This window comes from Salvelinus fontinalis, chromosome 14, assembly GCF_029448725.1.
Source record: "Salvelinus fontinalis isolate EN_2023a chromosome 14, ASM2944872v1, whole genome shotgun sequence".
In the NCBI taxonomy this organism is placed as follows: domain Eukaryota; kingdom Metazoa; phylum Chordata; class Actinopteri; order Salmoniformes; family Salmonidae; genus Salvelinus; species Salvelinus fontinalis.
In genome coordinates this window covers 41,037,885-41,058,967 of record NC_074678.1, presented here as the reverse complement: position 1 = coordinate 41,058,967, position 21,083 = coordinate 41,037,885, and the positions used below count along the sequence as shown (strand labels likewise).

At 45.7% G+C, this 21,083-nt stretch overlaps 1 protein-coding gene across 1 annotated transcript in view; it reads left to right on the top strand.

The window, feature by feature from the left end:
* The window catches only part of LOC129810859 (neurocan core protein-like), a 198,816-nt gene that overhangs the window by 162,127 nt on the left and 15,606 nt on the right, over positions 1–21,083 (top strand). Inside the window, exon 11 of the mRNA XM_055861816.1 lies at positions 5,374–5,487. Coding sequence (XP_055717791.1) covers positions 5,374–5,487 — 114 coding nt within the window. The remainder of the gene's footprint in view (positions 1–5,373; positions 5,488–21,083) is intronic.

The window sequence follows — 21,083 nt, the reverse complement described above, 5'->3', positions numbered from 1 at the left end:
AGCTGCTCCAAGGACGTGTGGACTTGAGGTCCCCACGTTAAAAGGACAAAGACCACCTACAGAACTAAGCCAACCTTAGAGAACCTAACGAAATTAGCATCGAATTTCAATGTGAAGGTGACGACCTACCCCGGAAGGATGAATTTCGACTACCAGCCAGAATATAGCATGAGCTTAAAAGTATGGCAACTTGGTATGAACTTTGAACTCTTATTCACTCCAGAAGTGATACCTCCTAGATATTGAGTTAGCAGCAGTCGCTAAACGTGGGCTAGGAGAGGACGGACAGAGTATCCATTCTACCACGCTCCAGTTCACCACTAGACATTCTTCAGAGGACCAGAGATCCATAAAGGACAAACCAGCCTTCCATCAACGACCAATCTACCGAAGCGCAGCTCAGAGTAAATATTTATTGTATTATCCTTTTTCAAATGGGCAGTTATTTAGAATGCTTAAGATTCTGTATTTACGATAGCATAGCTTCTCCCTTTGTTACTCAGTCTTCCCGCTCTTTCACTCAAACCCAACCCCCTCTCTTTGTGTAACCAGCCGTCGTATCTGTTCCGTCCACCAGGGACGTTTTCTTTATGACATAATAGGTCCATCAATGTATGATTCATTCTGGATATATGATTCATTCTGGGTATATGTAATTCTGTGTGATTAGTTAGGTATTTAGAAAATAAATAATTAAACACAATTTTGTATTGCTGATTCAACTTGTTAGCCAGGGTTCGTGAAGATAACCAAGAATTTACCACTTTCAGATGAGACTTAACAAGGTGACGATTAAATATTGGCTGCTATTGATGTAAAAGATTACAAGGTCTTTAAGAGTTTATTCGGAAGATAATAGCTCTATAAACATTATTTCGTGGTGCCCCGACTTTCTAGTTAATTATCTACCTGATTAGCTTAATCAGGTAATATTAATTACAGATAAATTATTTTATAGAATAGCATGTCATATCACTTAATCTGGCATAGACAAAGACACGACACATGTCTAGTGAGTATGCAGGCTATGGAGGAATTGGGACATTTTCAGCTGCCAGGTATTGTATACAGATCCTTGCAACATGAGGAAGTGCATTATCATGCTGAAACATGAGGTGATGGAGGTGGATGAATGGCATGACAATGGGCCTCATGATCTTGTCACAGTATCTCTGTACATTCAAATTGCCATCAATAAAATGCAATTGTGTTCAATGTCCGTAGCTTATGCCTGCCCATACCATAACCCCACCGCCACCATGGGGCAAACTGTTCACAACATTAACATCAGCAAACCGCTCACCCACACAACGCCATAAACCTGGTCCGCGGTTGTGAGTCCAGTTGGACGTACTGCATACGTACTGGTTTCTTATGGTAGAGAAATGAACATTCAGTTCTCTGGCAACAGCTCTGATGGGCATTCCTACAGTCAGCATGTCAATTGCATGCTCCCTCAAAACATGAAACATCTGTGGCATTGTGTTGTGACAGAACTGTACATTTTAGAGTGTCCTTTTATTGTCCCCAGCACAAGGTGCACCTGTGTAATGATCATGCTGTTTAATCAGCTTCTTGATATTTCACACCTGTCAGATGGATGGATTATCTTGGCAAATGAGAAATGTTCACGAACAGGGATGTAAACATTTCTGGGATATATTATCTCAGCTCATGAAACATGGGACCAACACTTTACATGTTGTGTTTATATTTTTGTATAGTGTACATAGGGCAACAGTCCCTAAGTTGCAGGGTAGAGTACCCGGTGGTAGCCGGTTATTGACAGTGACTGAGAGGCAGTGGACTGGGCAGACTACTAGGCGAAGGCGATCTAGTAGTGACTGTTTAACAGATGGTAGCTAGATGAACAGGCAGTGACTCGGGTGGCTGAACTCCTTGATAATGTTCTTGGCCTTCCTGTAGATGTCCTGGAGGAGAGGTAGTGTGCCCCCGATGCGTTGGGCTGACCGTGCCAGCTCTGGGGTAGCAGACGGTGCAATTGCCGTAGCAGGCGGTGATACAGCTGTTGCACCTTCACCACGCTGTCGGTGTGAAGGGACAATTTCAGGACCTCAGTGATGTGCACACCGAGGATCTTGAAGCTTTTGATCCTCTCCACTGCAGCTCCTTCGATGTAGACGGGGGCGTGCTCTCTCTGCCGTCTCCTGTAGTCTACGATCAGCTACTTAATTTTGTTGACGTTGAGGGACAGGTTACTTTCCTGGCACAGCTTCACCAAGACACTCACCTCCTCTCTGTAGGCTGTCTCGTAGCTGTTGGTAGTCAGGCCTACCACTGTTGTGTCATTAGCAAACTTGATGATTGAGTTGGAGATGTTCATGGGTGAAGAGAGAGTAAAGGAGGGGGCTGAGCATGCATCCCTATGTGTTGAGAATCAGTATGGCGGAGGTGTTGTTGACTACCTTCACCACCTTGGGTCGGCTGGTCAGGAAGTCCAGGATCCAGTTGCACAGAGAGGGGTTCAGACTCAGGTCCCTGAGCTTAGATGAGCTTGAAGGGCACTATGATATTGAAGGCTGAGCTGTAGTCGATGAACAGCATTCCTATATAGGTATTCCTCTTGTCCAGGTGGGATATGGCAGTGTGGAGTGCGATTGAGATTGTGTCATCTGTGGATCTGTTGGGAAGGTATGCGAATTGGACTGGGTCTAGGGTTTCCGGCATGATGGTGTTGATGTGAGCCATGACCAGCCTTTCAAAGCACTTCATGGCTACCGAAGTGAGTGCTATCAGACGGTAATCATTTAGGCAATGTACCTTCACTTTCTTGGGCACAGGGACTATGGTGGTCTGTTTGAAACATGTAGGTATTACAGACTCAGTCAGGGAGAGGTTGAAAATGTCAGTGAAGACACTTGCCAGTTGGTCCGCGCATGCTTTTAGTACATGTCCTGGTAATCCGTCTGGCCCAGGGGCTTTGTGTGATCACACAGTCGTCCGGAACAGCTGGTGCGCTCATGCATGCTTCAGTGTTGCTTGCCTCGAAGCGAGGATAAAAGGCATTAAACTCATCTGGTAGGCTCGCGTCATTGGGCAGCTCGCGGCTGGGTTTCCCGTTGTAGTCCGTAGCATTTTTCAAGCCCTGCCACATCCGACGAGCATCAGAGCCGGTGTAGTATGATTCAATCTTAGTCCTGTATTGACGCTTTGCCTGTTTGATGGTTCATCTAAGGGCAGAGCAGCATTTCTTATGAGTGTCCTGATTAGTGTCCCACTCCTTGAAAGCGGCAGCTCTAGCCTTTAGCTCGGGGCAGATGTTGCCTGTAATTCATGGCTTCTGGTTGGGGTATGTACGTACGGTCACTGTGGGGATGACGTCGTCGATGCACTTATTGATGAAACCGGTGACTGAGATGCTATACTCCTCAATGCCATTGGATGAACCCCGGAAGATATATACAAAGCTTGTAAGCAGGAATCAGTAGGATAGAATTATGGTCAGATTTTCCAAATGGAAGGCGAGGGAGAGCTTTGTATGCATCTCTGTGTGTGGAGTAAAGGTGGTCTAGAGTTTTTTTTCCTCTGGTTGCACATGTGACATGCTGGTAGAAATTAGGTAAAACGGATTTAAGTTTGCCTGCATTAAAGTCCCCGGCCACTAGGAGCGCCACTTCTGGATGAGCATTTTCTTGTTTGCTTATAGCCTTATAAAGTTGGTTGAGTGCAGACTTAGTGCCAGCATCGGTTTTTGGTGGTAAATAGACAGCTATGAATAATATAGATGAGAACTCTCTTGGTTGATAGTGTGGTCTATAGCTTATCATGAGGTATTCTACCTCAGGCGAGCAATATCTTGACACTTCTTTAATATTAGACATCGCGCACCAGCAGTTAATGACAAATAGACACACCCCCGCCCCTCATCTTACCAGACGTAGCTGCTCTGTCCTGCCGATGCATGGAGAAGCCAGCCAGCTCTCTATTATCCGTGTCGTCGTTCAGCCACGTGTCGGTGAAACATAAGATATTGAAGTTATTAATGTTCCGTTGGTCGGATAGTCTTCGTCATAGATTGTCCCATTTTTTTTTCAATGATTGCACATTGGCCAATAATACGGAGGGAGGTGGTGCTTTCCCTACTTGTCGGCAAATTCTTACAAGGCACCCTGCCCTCCTCCCCTTTTTCCTCTGTCTTTTCTTCACGCTGATGACGGGGATTTGGGCCTTGTCATGACAAAGCAGTATATCCTTCGCGTCAGACTCATGAAAGAAAATATCTTCGTCCAGTTCGAGGTGAGTAATCGCTGTTCTGATGTCCAGAAGCTCTTTTCGGTCATAAGAGACGGTAGCAGCAACATTTTGTACAAAATGAGTTACAGACAATGTGAAAAAACAAACAAAATAGCACGGTTGGTTAGGAGCCCATAAAACGGCAGCCATCCCCTCCGGCGCCATTATATATCAATGAGAACTCTTACAGACTCTGAGAACCATAAAAAGCATGATCACTGTTTTACCACATACCCGTCTCCTTCCCCCTCACCCGGGCCCTCAAGATACACTCAGATGTTCTGAGGGCAAAGGATGCTGGGACACCAGCTGTGGATTTAATGATTTTGCCCCAAGGCCTCAGATCAGAAGTGAGAGAAATATAATTCTGTCTCTACATAGAGAGGAGAGCCATGGCCTCAAAACGCCTCCGCAAAGTATGCGTGTGTGTCTGTGTGCGTGTGCGTGCGTGCGTAAGTGCGCATGCTTTCCTGTTAAACTTTGAGTTTGTTTATCTGTATCATAGGCACCTGTAGCAATTTTGCATAAATACAGTACTGTATGTGTCACTATAAATCTATACATATTCATTCTAGCATGATTGCGTGGGTGTAAATATCTAAATATAAAACAAATCCAACATCAAACTGCCTCCTCCCTGGATCCTCTCCCTGCCTGTGGAGCCTAGAACCTGTCCAGGTTTGACAGCAGTGTAAAGCACATCCTGCATGCACATCACAATTAGCATCAAGCGCTCCACTGTTTCTCCACCCACTTATAGATGGACTGCTGAATCAATGCTTTTAATTACAACTCCTCTAAACAGCTCAGATCTCTCCGAAAAGTTAGATCTCTGTTGGTTCTCTAGTTGGATGGGTAAGTGATAGTGACAGGCAATTTGTGCCATGTCCTGTGACTCCGGTGTTGTAACTGATCCTGTCTCCTTGTGTATCCTTGTTTCCTTGAGTCTCCTTGGTCGTATTCATTAGGACATGCAACGCTTTAAAACGTTTTGAAACAGAAAACGAAAATGAGCGTTGCTTATTACATAAGCCCAGGTGGCCGCTCCCTGTTTCAGTCTGTTGTCTTTAGTTTGGTGACTAATGAGCACGTCCCTTGTGTCTCCCTTTTACCTGACAGACATCGACGACTGCCAGTCCAACCCGTGTCAGAACGGAGGCACCTGCATCGATGAGATCAACTCCTTTGTGTGCCTGTGTCTGCCCAGCTACGGTGGAGCCACGTGTGAGAAAGGTAACGTTTCATCACATAACATCTCTGTCGTTAACCCACATCCCCAGGGAAAGGAGGAAGTGATTGAAATGTATCAGTGCAGAAGCTTATGACAGAACACCTGCTCTCAGCTGGAGCCCCTCAAGGAGGAAGAATCCCTAGTGGGTATGAATGCAGCTACACCACTTCAAAATTATAAACGTTTTTTTGTGCTTCCATTACATGAAAGCAAGTCTAGGAAAGATAGCCAGCCACATAGCCCTCAAACAGAATTGTATGATAATCCCAATACTTTAGAAGGTGGTTTCTTTGAAGCACTGACAGAAAGACAGAGTGATAAAGGAAAGAGATAAGTTGAGTAAAAATATAAATAAATCAGAAGGTAGGGAGAATAAGCTATACAGTTGGTCCGTAAATAGACCTGGTCAGTAGACTAATGCATATTTACCACAGTAGAAGCCCGACCTCTGGTAACTGTATCCTAGCAGCCCAGCTCTCTCTTCCTGCAGAGCTCTTTCAGGGTAATGGGCCTTTACAGATCTAACAGCAGAGAGAGAGGGAAAGAAAGAAAGAAAGAAAGAAAGAAAGAAAGAGGAAAGTTAAAGTTGGGCAAGATGTGTGGAAAGAGGAAGGAAGGAGGATGGGGCTCAGCGAGAGAGAGAGATGTGTGCGTGGACAGTGGTGTGTGTGCGCGCATGTGTGCGTGTCTGTGTGTGTGTAGCCTAGTCAGTTACGTGTGTGTGGAGATGGACAGACAAGTGCCAGTGAGGCGTAGAGGGTTGAGGCTCAGTGAGTGTGTGTGTGATTGCTCTGCTAGAGCGAGACTGGCCTCTTCACCAGGACCTCCCCTCCAATCAGAGCCCTACGCCACGTGCCCCTCACCAGCCTGCCTGCCACACCACTCATACAGATGAGCTATTGAAGAGGCGATGGACCCTGGCATACACGCACACACGCTCTCGCTCTCTCTCTTTCTCTCTCTCACACACACACATATACACACTGCTCCGACTCTGGGTGTTTACCCCATGGTGCAGCGAGGACCCTGCTGTGTAACTATCGTCATGGTTGACTTGGAGCAGCAGGCTTGAGAGGAGAGGAGAGGCTGTGGCTGCCATCCCTCTCTCGCCGCTTAATAAGACCACACATAAATGATTCAACCCTGAAGAGAGGAGATCGCAGCCCTCTCTTATTTGAATGTCATTTATAAGGAAAACCTTGAACCATGAGCATGGAACTAAGGGGACGAGAACTCTGACAGATACTTTACGATACTATAAAGAAGGCGCTAACGTTCTATAATGAAGTACTCAAGAATACTGAAAGGATCGTTTATAGTATTGCCTCTTTTGAGATGGTATTATCCCCTTTTAAATGTAAGGCAATCAATCTCTCTTTCACTGAAGTGCCTTAGCCTAACTACCCCTATCAAGTTCATGTTCAGCCATGTCATTCTTCCCTGTAATACGATCCAAGGCCTGCTGCCTGTCCTCATCCCTTCATCCCAGCTCCTCTGGTCCTTTGATGCTCCTGCTTCCCTCCCTCCCCCTCCCTCCTCCTCCCCCTCTTCCAGGCCCTCCAGACAGTTTCCATGGAGACCACCGCAGGGAGTCATATAGATTCCTCCAAACTCGTTGTCCAATGACCATGTCACATCGCCGTGCAGTGCACAGCCCATCACAGACAGGAGAGAGGGGAGAGAGACTGTTCGTTGTACCTGTACTATACTCCACTGTATATACACTACATGACCAAAGTATGTGGACACCTGCTCGTCAAACATCTCATTCCATTAATTCCATGGGCATTAATATGGAGTTGCTACCCCCTTTTCTGCTATAACAGCGTCCACTCTTCTGGGAAGGCTTTCTACTAGATGTTGGAACATTGCTGCAAGGACTTGCTTCCATTCAGCCACGATCATTAGTGAGGTCGAGCACTGATGTTGGGACAGGCCTGGCTCGCAGTCTGTTCCAATTCATCCCAAAGGTGTTTTGATGGGGTTGAGGTCAGGGCTCTGTGCAAGCCAGTCAAGTTCTTCCACACTGATCTCGACAAACCAGTTCTGTGTGGACCTCACTTTGTGCACAGGGGCATTGTTACGCTGAAACAGGAAAGGGCCTTCCCTAAACTGTTGCCACAAAGTTGAAAGCACAGAATCATCTAGAACGTAGTTTCATGCAATAGTGTCAAGATTTCCCTTCACTGGAACTGAAAAACAGCCCAGACCATTATTCCTCCTCCACCATACTTTACAGTTGGCACTATGCATTCGGTCTCCTGGCATCTGCCAAACCCATATTTGTTTGTTGCCCTGCCAGATGGTGAAGTGTGATTCATCACTCCAGAGAAAGTGTTTCCACTGCTCCAATAGCGGTGAGCTTTCATCACTCCACCTGACGCTTGGCATTGCGCATGGAGATTTTAGGCTTATGTGCGGCTGCTCGGCCATGGAAACCCATTTCATGAAGCTCCCGATGAACAGTTCTTGTGCTGACATTGTTTCCAGAGGCAGTTTGGAACTCTGTAGTGCCTCAGCACTTGGCAGTCCCGTCAGTCCCGCCACTTTGTGGCTGAGCCGTTGTTGCCACTTCACATAAACGGGACTTACAATTGACCAGGGAAGCTCTAGCAGGGCAGAAATTTGAGAAATTCACTCATTGGAAAGGTGGCATCCTATGACATTGCCATGTTGAAGGTCACTGAGCTCTTTAGTAAGGCCATTCTACTACCAATGTTTGTCTGTGGAGATTGTATGGCTGTGTGCTTGATTATACACCTGTCAGCAACGGGTGTGGCTGAAATAGCCGAATCTACTCATTTGAAGGGGTGTCCAGATACTTTTGTATATACAGTGTAGCATATTGTATCACTATAACATGGTGCTAGCCTTCCAAACTGAGGCCCCATTATCAGTTCATACTGCAGATTCTCTATGTCTGTCTTTCTGTCTCAGTCCCCCCTCTCACTCTCTCTCGCTCTCAATCTTTTTTTTCTCCATCCTGAGGCAAAACCATTTCCACCCTCCTGTGTTTACTTCAAACCTCTCTCTCTCTCTCTCTTTCTCTCTCTCTCTCTCTCTCTCTCTCTCTCTCTCTCTCTCTCTCTCTCTCTCTCTCTCTCTCTCTCTCTCTCTCTCTCTCTCTCTCTCTCCCTCTCTCTCTCTCTCCCTCGCTCGCTCTTTCTCCACAACAGCATCCTGCCACAGAAAATCCTGTTGTGCAGTCACAGTGAATCTGCCGTGTGACATGTTTGGCGTGTGTGTTAGCATTAGTCACGTCTTTATACATTAATAAAATCCCTGTGTCACAGAGTTTCATCTGTTCCCTATGTACGGCGGTATAGTCTCTGGTCGGAGAGCTTTTGGTGCTATTGAGTGTTAACACACACACATACACATACAAATACTAGGCCCGCACCGCCCGCGCGCACACACACACACACACACACACACACACACACACACACACACACACACACACACACACACACACACACACACACACACACACACGCACACGCACACGCAAACACAGGCACGCACACACTCACTGTGGATCCATGTTTCTCTCTATGCCCGCCATCCCAACTCCAAAGCTTCTCCCACTCTCACTCTCACTGCTTACTTCAGCAGAAACTACACATAGAAGAAATCCTTCACATACAGACAACACCACCAGCAACAGGCTTTCTTCACTGGTGTTCCCTGTGATGGGAAAACTCACAATCCACACAACTCCTACCAACTAAGTTATTGTAGTGCTGAAGTAATAGTTCTCAATAACATAGACAGAGTTAGAACAACAACCACATAAAAGCATCCCAATCCCCAGGTGATAAATCGCAGCCTCCAGAACAAATAAGTAGATTGAATAGAAAGCCTGTTAAAGCATTATGCTCCAGCTATTTAATCCAAGGGCTTGTCGTTGTGGACTGACGTACTGCTGCCTTTATCGAGAATGCGCACTCCTCACAGTGCTGCTTTAACTCAGAGAGCCTACTGGAGAATGCTACTGCTTTGCTAATGTCTTCTCCTCCTCCTTTTCCTTGCTTGCCTGCTTTTCCATCTGTTGCATTAATATTTATTCAGCGTTTGGAGAGAGAGGAGAATTTTGTGAGGAGTGTTGTCTGATAAAGGTGTTAAATCCTCCTGTGTGTTGTGGAGCTGGTGGCAGTGATTAATGCCAGGCTAACGGCATTGTAGAGAGAAGGAGAGGAGGACGTTAACACCAACGCTAAAACTAAACACTCGCGTCTGTAGGAAGAAGCCTGGAAAATAAATATGTTTCTCTCTCTGTCTCTCTCTATTTCCCTCTCCCTGTCTCTGTACTTCCCTCTCCATTTCCTTCTCTATGTTTCTTCTTCCACTTCTTCTTCGTCGTCATCGTCTTCGTCTCTCTCGCTATCTCCCCCTCTCTCACGCACTCTCTCTCTCATTCTCTTGTTTCTCTTTTTATTCAGTCCTTGCCAACCCTATAGCTATATTGTACATGCTGCACATACTACAGGTAACTACCAAAATAATGGAAACACTTGAGTAAATTAGGGTTATAAAGTATATTGAAAGCTGCTGCTCCCACACAGGTGTGGTTCCTGAGTTAATTAAACAATTAACATCCCATCATGCTTAGGGTCATGTATAAAAAAGCTGGGCAGGCCATTATTTTGGCTGCCATGTCTATGCCCCCATAGGATGACAATGTCCCCATCCACAGGGTACGAGTGGTCACTGAATGGTTTGATGAGCATGAAAAACCGTCTTACAGTAGTCACCAGATCTCAACCCAATTGAACACTTATGTAGAATTCTGGAGCAGCGCTTGAGACAGAATTTTCCACCACTATCAACAAAACTAACCCTCCAATTGAGTTCCAGTCACTTGTAGAATATTTGCCAAGATGCATTGAAGCTGTTCTGGCTCGTGGTGCTCCAACACCCTATTGAGACACTTTATAAGTTGGTGCTTCTTTTATTTTGGCATTTACCTGTATATTTCCATGACCCATTTGTGTTGTACTGTATTCGGCTCATAAAGCAGACTTGTGTGTAACTCCCTGTGTGCAGATGCTTTATGCATCACATGTTTATAGCAGCAGTTTATGACACACTGTAATCAGACAGTAGGGCTTAGGTACTGTAAGCAGCTTTTAAGTAGCAGCTACTTTACAGTCTTCATTGCTTTGATGACTGCTTTGATGACTGCAACTAAAAAAGTGTTAACTGTAGCCATTTATTTCCCTTTATAGTTAACACCGGTCTCAACGTCAACAGTGAAGCGGTGACTCCGGGATGCTGGCCTTCAAGGCAGAGTTCCACTGTCCAGTGCCTGTGTTCTTTTGCCCATCTTAATCTTTTATTTTTATTGGGCAGTCTGAGATATGGCTTTTTTTTGGCCTAGAAGGCCAGCATCCTGGAGTTGACTCTTCACTGTTGACGTTGAGACTGGTGTTTTGCGGGTACTATTTAATGAAGCTGCCAGTTGAGGCTAATTGATCAGCAACCGTCTGTTTCTCAAACTAGACACTCTAATGTACTTGTCCTCTTGTTCAGTTGTGCACCAGGGCCTCCCACTCCTCTTTCTATTCTGGTTAGAGATCTTCAGTTTCTTGGCAATTTCTCGCATGGAATAGCCTTCATTTCTCAGAACAAGAATAGACTGTTTCAGTTTCAGAAGAAAGTTCTTTTTGTCTTGCCATTTTGAGCCTGTAATCTAACCCACAAATGCTGATGCTCCAGATACTAAAATAGTCTAAAGAAGGCTAGTTTTATCGCTCATTGATCAGCAAAACAGTTTTCAGATGCGCTAACATAATTGCAAAATGGGTTTCTTATCAATTAGCCTTTTAAAATGATTAACTTGGATTAGCTAACACAAAATGTCATTGGAACACAGGAGTGATGGTTGCTGATTATGGGCCTCTGTGCGTCTATGTGGATATTCCATAATAAAATGAGCCATTTCCAGCTACAATAGTCATTTACAAATTACCAATGTCTACGCTGTATTTCTGATCAATTTGACGTTATTTTAATTGACACAAAATGTGCTTTTCCTTCAAAAACAAGGACATTTCTAAGTGACCCCAAACTTTTGAACGGTAGTGTGTGTATACAGTTGAAGTCGGAAGTTTACATACACTTAGGTTGGAGTCATTAAAACTCGTTTTTCAACCACTCCACAAATTTCATGTTAACAAACTATAGTTTTGGAAAGCCGGTTAGGAAATCTACTTTGTGAAGGACACAAGTAATTTTTCCAACAATTGTTTACAGACAGATTATTTCACTTATAATTCACTGTATCACAATTCCAGTGGGTCAGAAGTTTACATACGCTATGTTGACAGTGCCTTTAAACAGCTTGGAAAAATCCAGAAAATTATGTCATGGCTTTAGAAGCTTCTGATAGGCGAATTGACATCATTTGAGTGAATTGGAGGTATACCTGTTGATGTATTTCAAGGCCTACCTTCAAACTCGGTGCCTCTGCTTGACATCATGGGAAAATCAAAAGAAATCAGCCATGATTCAGCCATGAAATTGTAGACCTCCACAAGTCTGGTTCGTCCTTGGGAGCAATTTCCAAACGCCAGAGTGTATCACGTTCATCTGTACAAACAACAGTACGCAAGAATAAACACCATGGGACCACGCAGCTGTCATACCACTCAGGATGTCATAGCGCTCAGGAAGGAGACGCGTACGGTCTCCTAGAGATCAATCAATCAATCAATTTTATTTTATATAGCCCTTCGTACATCAGCTAATATCTCGAAGTGCTGTACAGAAACCCAGCCTAAAACCCCAAACAGCTAGTAATGCAGGTGAAGAAGCACGGTGGCTAGGAAAAACTCCCTAGAAAGGCCAAAACCTAGGAAGAAACCTAGAAAGGAACCAGGCTATGAGGGGTGGCCAGTCCTCTTCTGGCTGTGCCGGGTGGAGATTATAACAGAACTATGCCAAGATGTTCAAAAATGTTCATAAGTGACAAGCATGGTCAAATAATAATCATGAATAATTTTCAGTTGGCTTTTCATAGCTGATCATTAAGAGTTGAAAAACAACAGGTCTGGGACAGGTGGCGGTTCCATAACCGCAGGCAGAACAGCTGAAACTGGAATAGCAGCAAGGCCAGGCGGACTGGGGACAGCAAGGAGTCACCACGGGCGGCAGTCCCGACGCATGGTCCTAGGGCCCAGGTCCTCCGAGAGAAAGAAAGAGAGAAGGAGAAAATTAGAGAGAGCCAAGATTTTCAAAATGTTCATAAATGACAAGCATGGTCAAATAATAATCAGGAATAAATCTCAGTTGGCTTTTCATAGCCGATCATTAAGAGTTGAAAACAGCAGGTCTGGGACAGGTAGGGGTTCCATAACCGCAGGCAGAAGAGTTGAAACTGGAATAGCAGCAAGGCCAGGCGGACTGGGGGCAGCAAGGAGTCACCACGGCCGGTAGTCCCGACGTATGGTCCCAGGGCTCAGGTCCTCCGAGAGAAAGAAAGAGAGAAGGAGAAAATTAGAGAGAGCCAACATTTTCAAAATTTTCATAAATGACAAGCATGGTCAAATAATAATCAGGAATAAATCTCAGTTGGCTTTTCATAGCCGATCATTAAGAGTTGAAAACAGCAGGTCTGGGACAGGTAGGGGTTTCGTAACCGCAGGCAGAACAGTTGAAACTGGAATAGCAGCAAGGCCGAGCGGACTGGGGACAGCAAGGTGTCAGCATGCCCGGTAGTCCTGACGTATGGTCCTAGGGCTCAGGTTCTCAGAGAGAAAGAGAGAACGAGAGAATTAGAGAGAGCATACTTAAATTCACACAGGACACTGGATTAGACAGGAGAAGTACTCCAGGTATAACCAACTGACCCTAGCCCCCCGACACATAAACTACTGCAGCATAAATACTGGAGGCTGAGACAGGAGCGGTCAGGAGAGCGGTCAGGAGCGGTCAGGAGATGAACGTACTTTGGTGCGAAAAGTGCAAATCAATCCCAGGACAATAGCAAAGGACCTTGTGAAGATGCTGGAGGAAACAGGTACAAAAGTATCTATATCCACAGTAAAACGAGTCCTATATCGACATAACCTGAAAGGCCGCTCAGCAAGGAAGAAGCCACTGCTCCAAAACCGCCATAAAAAGCCAGACTACGGTTTGCAATTGCACATGGGGTCAAATATTGTACTTTTTGGAGAAATGTCTTCTTGTCTGATTAAACAAAAATAGAACTGTTTGGCCATTATGACCATCGTTATGTTTGGAGGAAAAGGGGGGACCTTGCAAGCCGAAGATGACCATCCCAACCGTGAAGCACGGGGGTGGCAGCATTATGTTATGGGGGTGATTTGCTGCAGGAGGGACTGGTGCACTTCACAAAATAGATCATCATGAGGAAGAAAAATGACGTGGATATATTGAAGCAACATCTTAAGACGTCAGTCAGGAAGTTAAAGCTTGGTCGCAAATGGGTCTTCCAAATGGACAATGACCCCAAGCATACTTCCAAAGTTGTGGCAAAAATGGCTTAAGGACAACATTGTCAAGGTATTGGAGTGGCCATCACAAAGCCCTGACCTCAATCCATTAGAAAATCTGTGGGCAGAACCGAAAAAGCATCTGCGAGCAAGGAGGCCTACAAACCTGACTCAGTTACTCCAGCTCTGTCAGGGGGAATGGGCCAAAATTCACCCAACTTATTGTGGGAAGCTTGTGGAAGGCTGTATGTAAACCTCAGACTTCAACTGTATATATATTTTTTGGGGGGGAGGGGTTCTTTGTTGGACATAAAAGACTGTAAAAACACCAGGAAATCAGCTCCAAGTAATTTTAATATAAGATATCTGTTCCCAAGTATTCCCACGCATAATAGACATGTGATCGCATACAAATGTAACCAGGGTTTGGAATGATGATGTTTTAGTCAAACATTATATCTGTTTGTGGTCTTCTTGTGGTCAATTTGCGGTCTAAAAATTATTTGTAACATCCCCTCAAAATAAAATATGAACGCAACATTTAAAGTGTTGGTCCGATGTTTCATGAACTGAAATAAAAGATCCCATACATTTTCCTTATGCACAAAAAGCTTATTTCGCTCAAATTTTGTGCACAAATTTGTTTACATCCCTTTTAGTGATCATTTCTACTTTGCCAAGGTAATCCATCCACCTGACAGGAGTGGCATATGAAGAAACTGATTAAACAGCATGATCATTACACAGGTGCACCTTGTGCTGGAGGACAATAAAAGGTCTCTCTAAAATGTTTTGTCACACAACACAATGCCACAGATGTCTCAAGTTTTGAGGAAGCATGCAATTGGCATGCTGACTGCAGGAATGACCACCAGAGCTGTTGAATTGAATGTTCATTTCTCTACGATAACGTGCTCAATGGGTGATTAGTTTAACACTTTTTTGGTTACTACAAGCCACCTCCAATGTTGTTTCAGAGTTTGGCAATACGTCCAACTGGCCTCACAACCACAGACCACGTATAACCACACCAGCCCAGGACTTCCCATGCCACAAGGATCTGTACACAATTCCAGGAAGCCTGCATACCAGACATTTCTCCCATTGAGCACATTTGGGATGCTCTGGAATGACATGTACGACAGCATGTTACAGTTCCCATCAATTTCCAGCAACTTCACACAGCCAGTCTCTTCTTCTTATTGGTGTCCTTTACTAGTACTTTCTTTGCATCAATTCAACCATGAAGGCCTGATTCACACAGTCTCCTCTCAACAGTTGATGTTGATATGTATCTGTTACTTGAACTCTGTGAAGCATTTATTTGGGTTGCAATTTCTGAGGCTGGTAACTCTAATGAACTTATCCTCTGCAGCAGAGCTGACTCTGGGTCTTTCTTTGCTGTGGCGGTCCTCATGAGAACCACTTTCATCATAGCGCTTGATGGTTTTTGTGACTTCACTTGAAGTGACTGACCTTCATGTCTTAGAGTAATGATAGACTGTTGTTTGTCTTTGCTTATTTGAGCTGTTCTTGCCATAATATAGACTTGGTCTTTACCAAATAGGGCTATCTTCTGTATACCACCCCTACCTTGTCTCAACACAACTGATTGGCTCAAATGTATTAAGGAAAGAAATTCCACAAATTAACGTTTAACAAGGCACACCTGTTAATTGAAATGCATTCCAGGTGACTACCTCATGAATCTGGTTGAAAGAATGCCAAGAGTGTGTAAAGTTGTCATCAAGGCAAAGTGTGGCTACTTTGAAGAATGTAAAATATAAAATATGTTTTGATTAGTTTAACACTTTTTTTGGTTACTACATGATTCTATGTGTAATAACACATCATGTGTTATTTCATAGTTTTGATGTCTTCACTATTATTCTACAATGTAGAAAATATTTTTTTAAATACAGAAAAACCCTTGAATGAGTAGGTCTTTTGACTGGTACTGTATATCTGAGATGTTTGAGTAAGAGACAGATGAGAGATGCTGTTTTATGCAGTATCTTGTTTTAAGACAGGCATCTCCAGGGTCAGCCTGGAGCCGTTGAGCCGCTGTGGGTCCTGTCTAAACCACGACTCGGCATAAACCGCAAGGAAAGCCAGCAAATTGATCTTCCTCTGGGTATTTATCGAGGCTATTAATGCTAATGAAGATTTGTGTTATAATAAAACACGTCGAGAGGGACACGTACCGGGGCTCGGAGCAGAAGGCGGGCGGATCGAGTGGGCTTCAAGTCTTTGCCGTCTCTCTTAATCCTGCCAGCGCTCGTCGTCGCTCTGAGCATGATCCACCTCACTGGGGGCCTCGCATCTGCAGGAGCCGCACGGCGCCAGGAAAATTATCACTAAGTTTTCAGGCAACTTGGCAGGGACGAGTCAAACAGAATAATGAAACGCTGTCAAATGACTCTGACTACAGCTCTCAGCCCATATGCTATTGTCTCTGTTTGCCAAGTCTGTTCTGGGGGAAAATTAAAGCCAATCTTGTCTTTGTGTGGCAGGATAGGAATCTGTGTTGAATGTCATTCAAGGTGCTTAATTAGGGACGTGTTCCAGGAGCAATCCCCTTCATCTCCTCTAGGACTGTGTGGCAGAGAGTCCTGGCATTGGAAAGCACTGCTTCCTTTTCTCTTTCTATCTCTCCCAGGCAATCCCAGCACGCCAACACCCACACACACAATCTCTCTCTCTCACACATTCATACATAATACATATATACATACATACATACATGCCCGCCCGCACACACACACACACACACACACACACACACACACACACACACACACACACACACACACACACACACACACACACACACACACACACACACACACACACACACACACACACACACACACACACACACACACACACACACACAGGCATGTTATTTTCTTCTATCCTCATGGGACCTAAAATACATTTCCATTCTAAATCCTATTATCCCCAACCCTGATCTTAACCCTTACCATAACTTTAACCTTAACCCATAACCCAAACCTGTAACTCCTAACCCTAAATCTAACCACTAACCCCTTACCCTAACTCTAATTGTAACCCTAAGCCTAAACCTAACCCCTAAACTTAAAATAGCCTTTGTCTCCACAAGGAAGAATTTTCCTTGTTTTACTATTCTTGTGGGGACCTACCCACCTACCTACCTACCTACCTACCTACCTACCTACCTACCTACCTACCTACCTGCACGCACGCACGCACGCACGCACACAGACACGCACACACGCATACACACACACACACGCACACACGCACACTCACACACACCATTAACCTCCCTTGTATATAACTGACAGCCTCCCAGGATTAACCCCTATAGACAGAGCGCTAGCATGGAGCCATTAGACTAGGTGCTGTGGTGATCCAGTATGTGCCGAGTAAGAGGCAGAGCTGTTAGACAGAGTGTTGGGGTCCTGGCCTCCTCTTCTCTAATGGTCTCCCCAGTGTACCCTGGGCCTGTAAACAGTGGCTCTGAGCTTTCTAGTGCCGATGGGCGTCCTGGCAGGCCCACCAATAACAGAGCTCCACTCCTGTTGGCCTGAACACGCAGCAGCTCATTTCAGTTTAGGGAGCTAGTTACAGCTACATACAGTAGATACTACCAGGCCTATTTTTATATGTGTGTGGTGTGTTATCCCTCTATACCGCTCATTCTCCTCTGCTCCCATCCACAGTCCACATACTGTACATATACAGCAGGTCTGTAAAGGTCTGTCCCATTGTGTGTGTGTGTGTGTGTGTGTGTGCGTGTGTATGTGTGTGTGTGTGTGTGTGTGTGTGTGTGTGTGTGTGTGTGTGTGTGTGTGTGTGTGTGTGTGTGTGTGTGTGTGTGTGTGTGTGTGTGTGTGTGTGTGTGTGTGTGTGTGTGTGTGTGTGTGTGTGTGTGTGTGTATGTCTCCTTCCTCTGTCTCCAGCTCTCTGCCAGCAGCTTGGTGGTAAATGTCACGTCTCCAGGTAATTAGGTGGAATGAGGCAGGCAGGCATCAGAGAGCATTAGTAATGTCCAATCTTCACCCATTAGATTGATGGTAATGCTCACCCGATTAGACTCCTCATCACAGAGCTGTAATAACCATAATAACCCCCCATCCTATCCTCCATGTAGACATTCTCACTAAAAGCAGAGGGTGTCTCTGTGAGAGTGTGGAAGGCTCTCTCCGACTCTGGGTGGCCTCGTTTAAATGGCAAAGAGCTGTCAGTCATTAAAGCGAGTGTCACAGGGAGAGGGAGAGGGGAAGAGGGAGAGAGAGAGAGGGAAGGTGAAAGGCAGCACACACACAGCGTTTCATCATCAGAGGTCTCAAAAAGCCACGGCGCACAAATATCACATGGTGAAGTGGATAAACGACCCAATCACTCAGCTGGAAGCGTTTGGCCTTTTATTTCCCTAACTGATGCTCATTCCCTGCTCACTCTGAATATTAATGGACGAAATGTGGCTCAGTCCAAACGAAAAATAAAAACTTGAAGTAACGCATTAATATCAGGCATTGAAACTTCTGTCGGCGGAGGAAATCGGTCGAGACAGTCTTAAGATCTGTGAGCAGACCCGTATCTGTGTTGGCTTCATTTCGGGTCAGGCTGTCTGTCTGTCTGTCTGTCTGTCTGTCTGTCTGTCTGTCTGTCTGTCTGTCTGTCTGCACATGCATGGTTGCTTTCTTTCTGCAATATTGATCGTCTGGGTGAAATCGTCTAATGAGCAGTAGATATCACACCAAAGGCACTGATGAGTAATGTTGACGTGTGTGTGTGTGTGTGTGTGTGTGTGTGTGTGGCAGACATATCAGTGTGGATGACGGATCACCACCTCAAGCTGAACCTCGGCAAGACGGAGCTGCTCTTCCTCCCGGGGAAGGACTGCCCGTTCCATGATCTCGCCATCACGGTTGACAACTCCATTGTGTCCTCCTCCCAGAGCGCTAAGAACCTTGGCGTGATCCTGGACAACACCCTGTCGTTCTCAACTAACATCAAGGCGGTGGCCCGTTCCTGTAGGTTCATGCTCTACAACATCCGCAGAGTACGACCCTGCCTCACACAGGAAGCGGCGCAGGTCCTAATCCAGGCACTTGTCATCTCCCGTCTGGATTACTGCAACTCGCTGTTGGCTGGGCTCCCTGCCTGTGCCATCAAACCCCTACAACTCATCCAGAACGCCGCAGCCCGTCTGGTGTTCAACCTTCCCAAGTTCTCTCACGTCACCCCGCTCCTCCGCTCTCTCCACTGGCTTCCAGTTGAAGCTCGCATCCGCTACAAGACCATGGTGCTTGCCTACGGAGCTGTGAGGGGAACGGCACCTCAGTACCTTCAGGCTCTGATCAGGCCCTACACCCAAACAAGGGCACTGCGTTCATCCACCTCTGGCCTGCTCGCCTCCCTACCACTGAGGAAGTACAGTTCCCGCTCAGCCCAGTCAAAACTGTTCGCTGCTCTGGCACCCCAATGGTGGAACAAACTCCCTCACGACGCCAGGACAGCGGAGTCAATCACCACCTTCCGGAGACACCTGAAACCCCACCTCTTCAAGGAATACCTAGGATAGGATAAAGCAATCCTTCTGCCCCCCCCCCCCCCCCTTAAAAGATTTAGATGCACTATTGTAAAGTGGCTGCTCCACTGGATGTCATTAGGTGAATGCACCAATTTGTAAGTCGCTCTGGATAAGAGCGTCTGCTAAATGACTTAAATGTAAAATGTAAATGTGTGTGTGTGTGTGTGTGTGTGTGTGTGTGTGTGTGTGTGTGTGTGTGTGTGTGTGTGTGTGTGTGTGTGTGTGTGTGTGTGTGTGTGTGTGTGTGTGGTGGTGTGTGTGTGTGTGTGTGTGTGTGTGTGTGTGTGTGTGTGTGTGTGTGTGTGTGTGTGTGTGTGTGTGTGTGTGTGAATGTGCGTACGTGTAGGTGGGTGGGTGGGTGTTTGACTGTGCTCGTGCATATGTTTGTGTGTGTGTGAGTGTGTGAGCGCCGCAGGCTCTTTCCTCTCAGGCTGTTGGATTAAGCTGCTCTGTGCGCCTCCTTCACACCACTGGCCTCTTTCATGGCAGCTCCCAGGAGTCCTGGCTGGTAAAGGCCCAGCAGTGGGCAGCCCATGCCGTACACACTGTCTGGGCATGGTGCCAGATGCAGCCCACGGTGTGTGTGTGTGTGTGTGTGTGTGTGTGTGTGTGTGTGTGTGTGTGTGTGTGTGTGTGTGTGTGTGTGTGTGTGTGTGTGTGTGTGTGTGTGTGTGTGTGTGTGTTTGCGCGCGCCTCTACATAGCCCCCCAGTGTCTCCATTCTCCCTGTTTTTGTAGATAACAACCCAGTCTACGCCGACGCAGGCCATGTTGGACACGCTCCCGACCCCAATACATTATACCAACCACGGACTCTTTTTACTCGAGAGTGATTTGTTTTGATATGTTTTTTTCTGAGTGACTCGTTCATTTTAGTCGTTCGTTTGACCTGCTAGTGCAGGCCGCAATGAGTCCCACAGCAGGATTAATACACGCTCCTCCGGCTCAGCGGCTCCAGAGACGTGCTCCGACCACCTACTCTCTGTCATATACGCACAGGAAAATAGATCATGAGCATAGAGAAACAAAATACATGTTTATAATGGATAAATGATCGCAGGGAGCAAGAATGACTGCAATGAATTGATTATTGAATATTATGGACACAGCTTTGTAGAACCGAAGCTCTGGCCAAATGCTACGCCGGCGTGGACGTTAGTTTCTTCTCCGCAATGTGAAGTAGCGAACGATAGAGCAGCGGAATCATTTTTCGTCAAGCTACTTATCACCCTCTCACCAGTCAAACACTGCATTCTGTCAATAGTCGTTCACAATCTAGTCCGGTTGCGGCCACAACTCGTTTCAAATGTATCAAGAAATAGGCTTATTTGAATGCCTTGCAATCAACAAATGTGCACTGTTTAAACACACATGTACAAGTCTCAGTCACAAATAACAGCTCCAATAAGCCCCCTATGGTGAACGACGTGAACGAGAGGCTCGTAGAATCATGACTCTTTTGAGTTTTCAGTTCATTGTTAGCCGATACGGGGTCCCGCATGCTCTGAGCATTACAGACTCAAAGGAACAAAATTAGTCTAAATATTAGTTATTTTGAC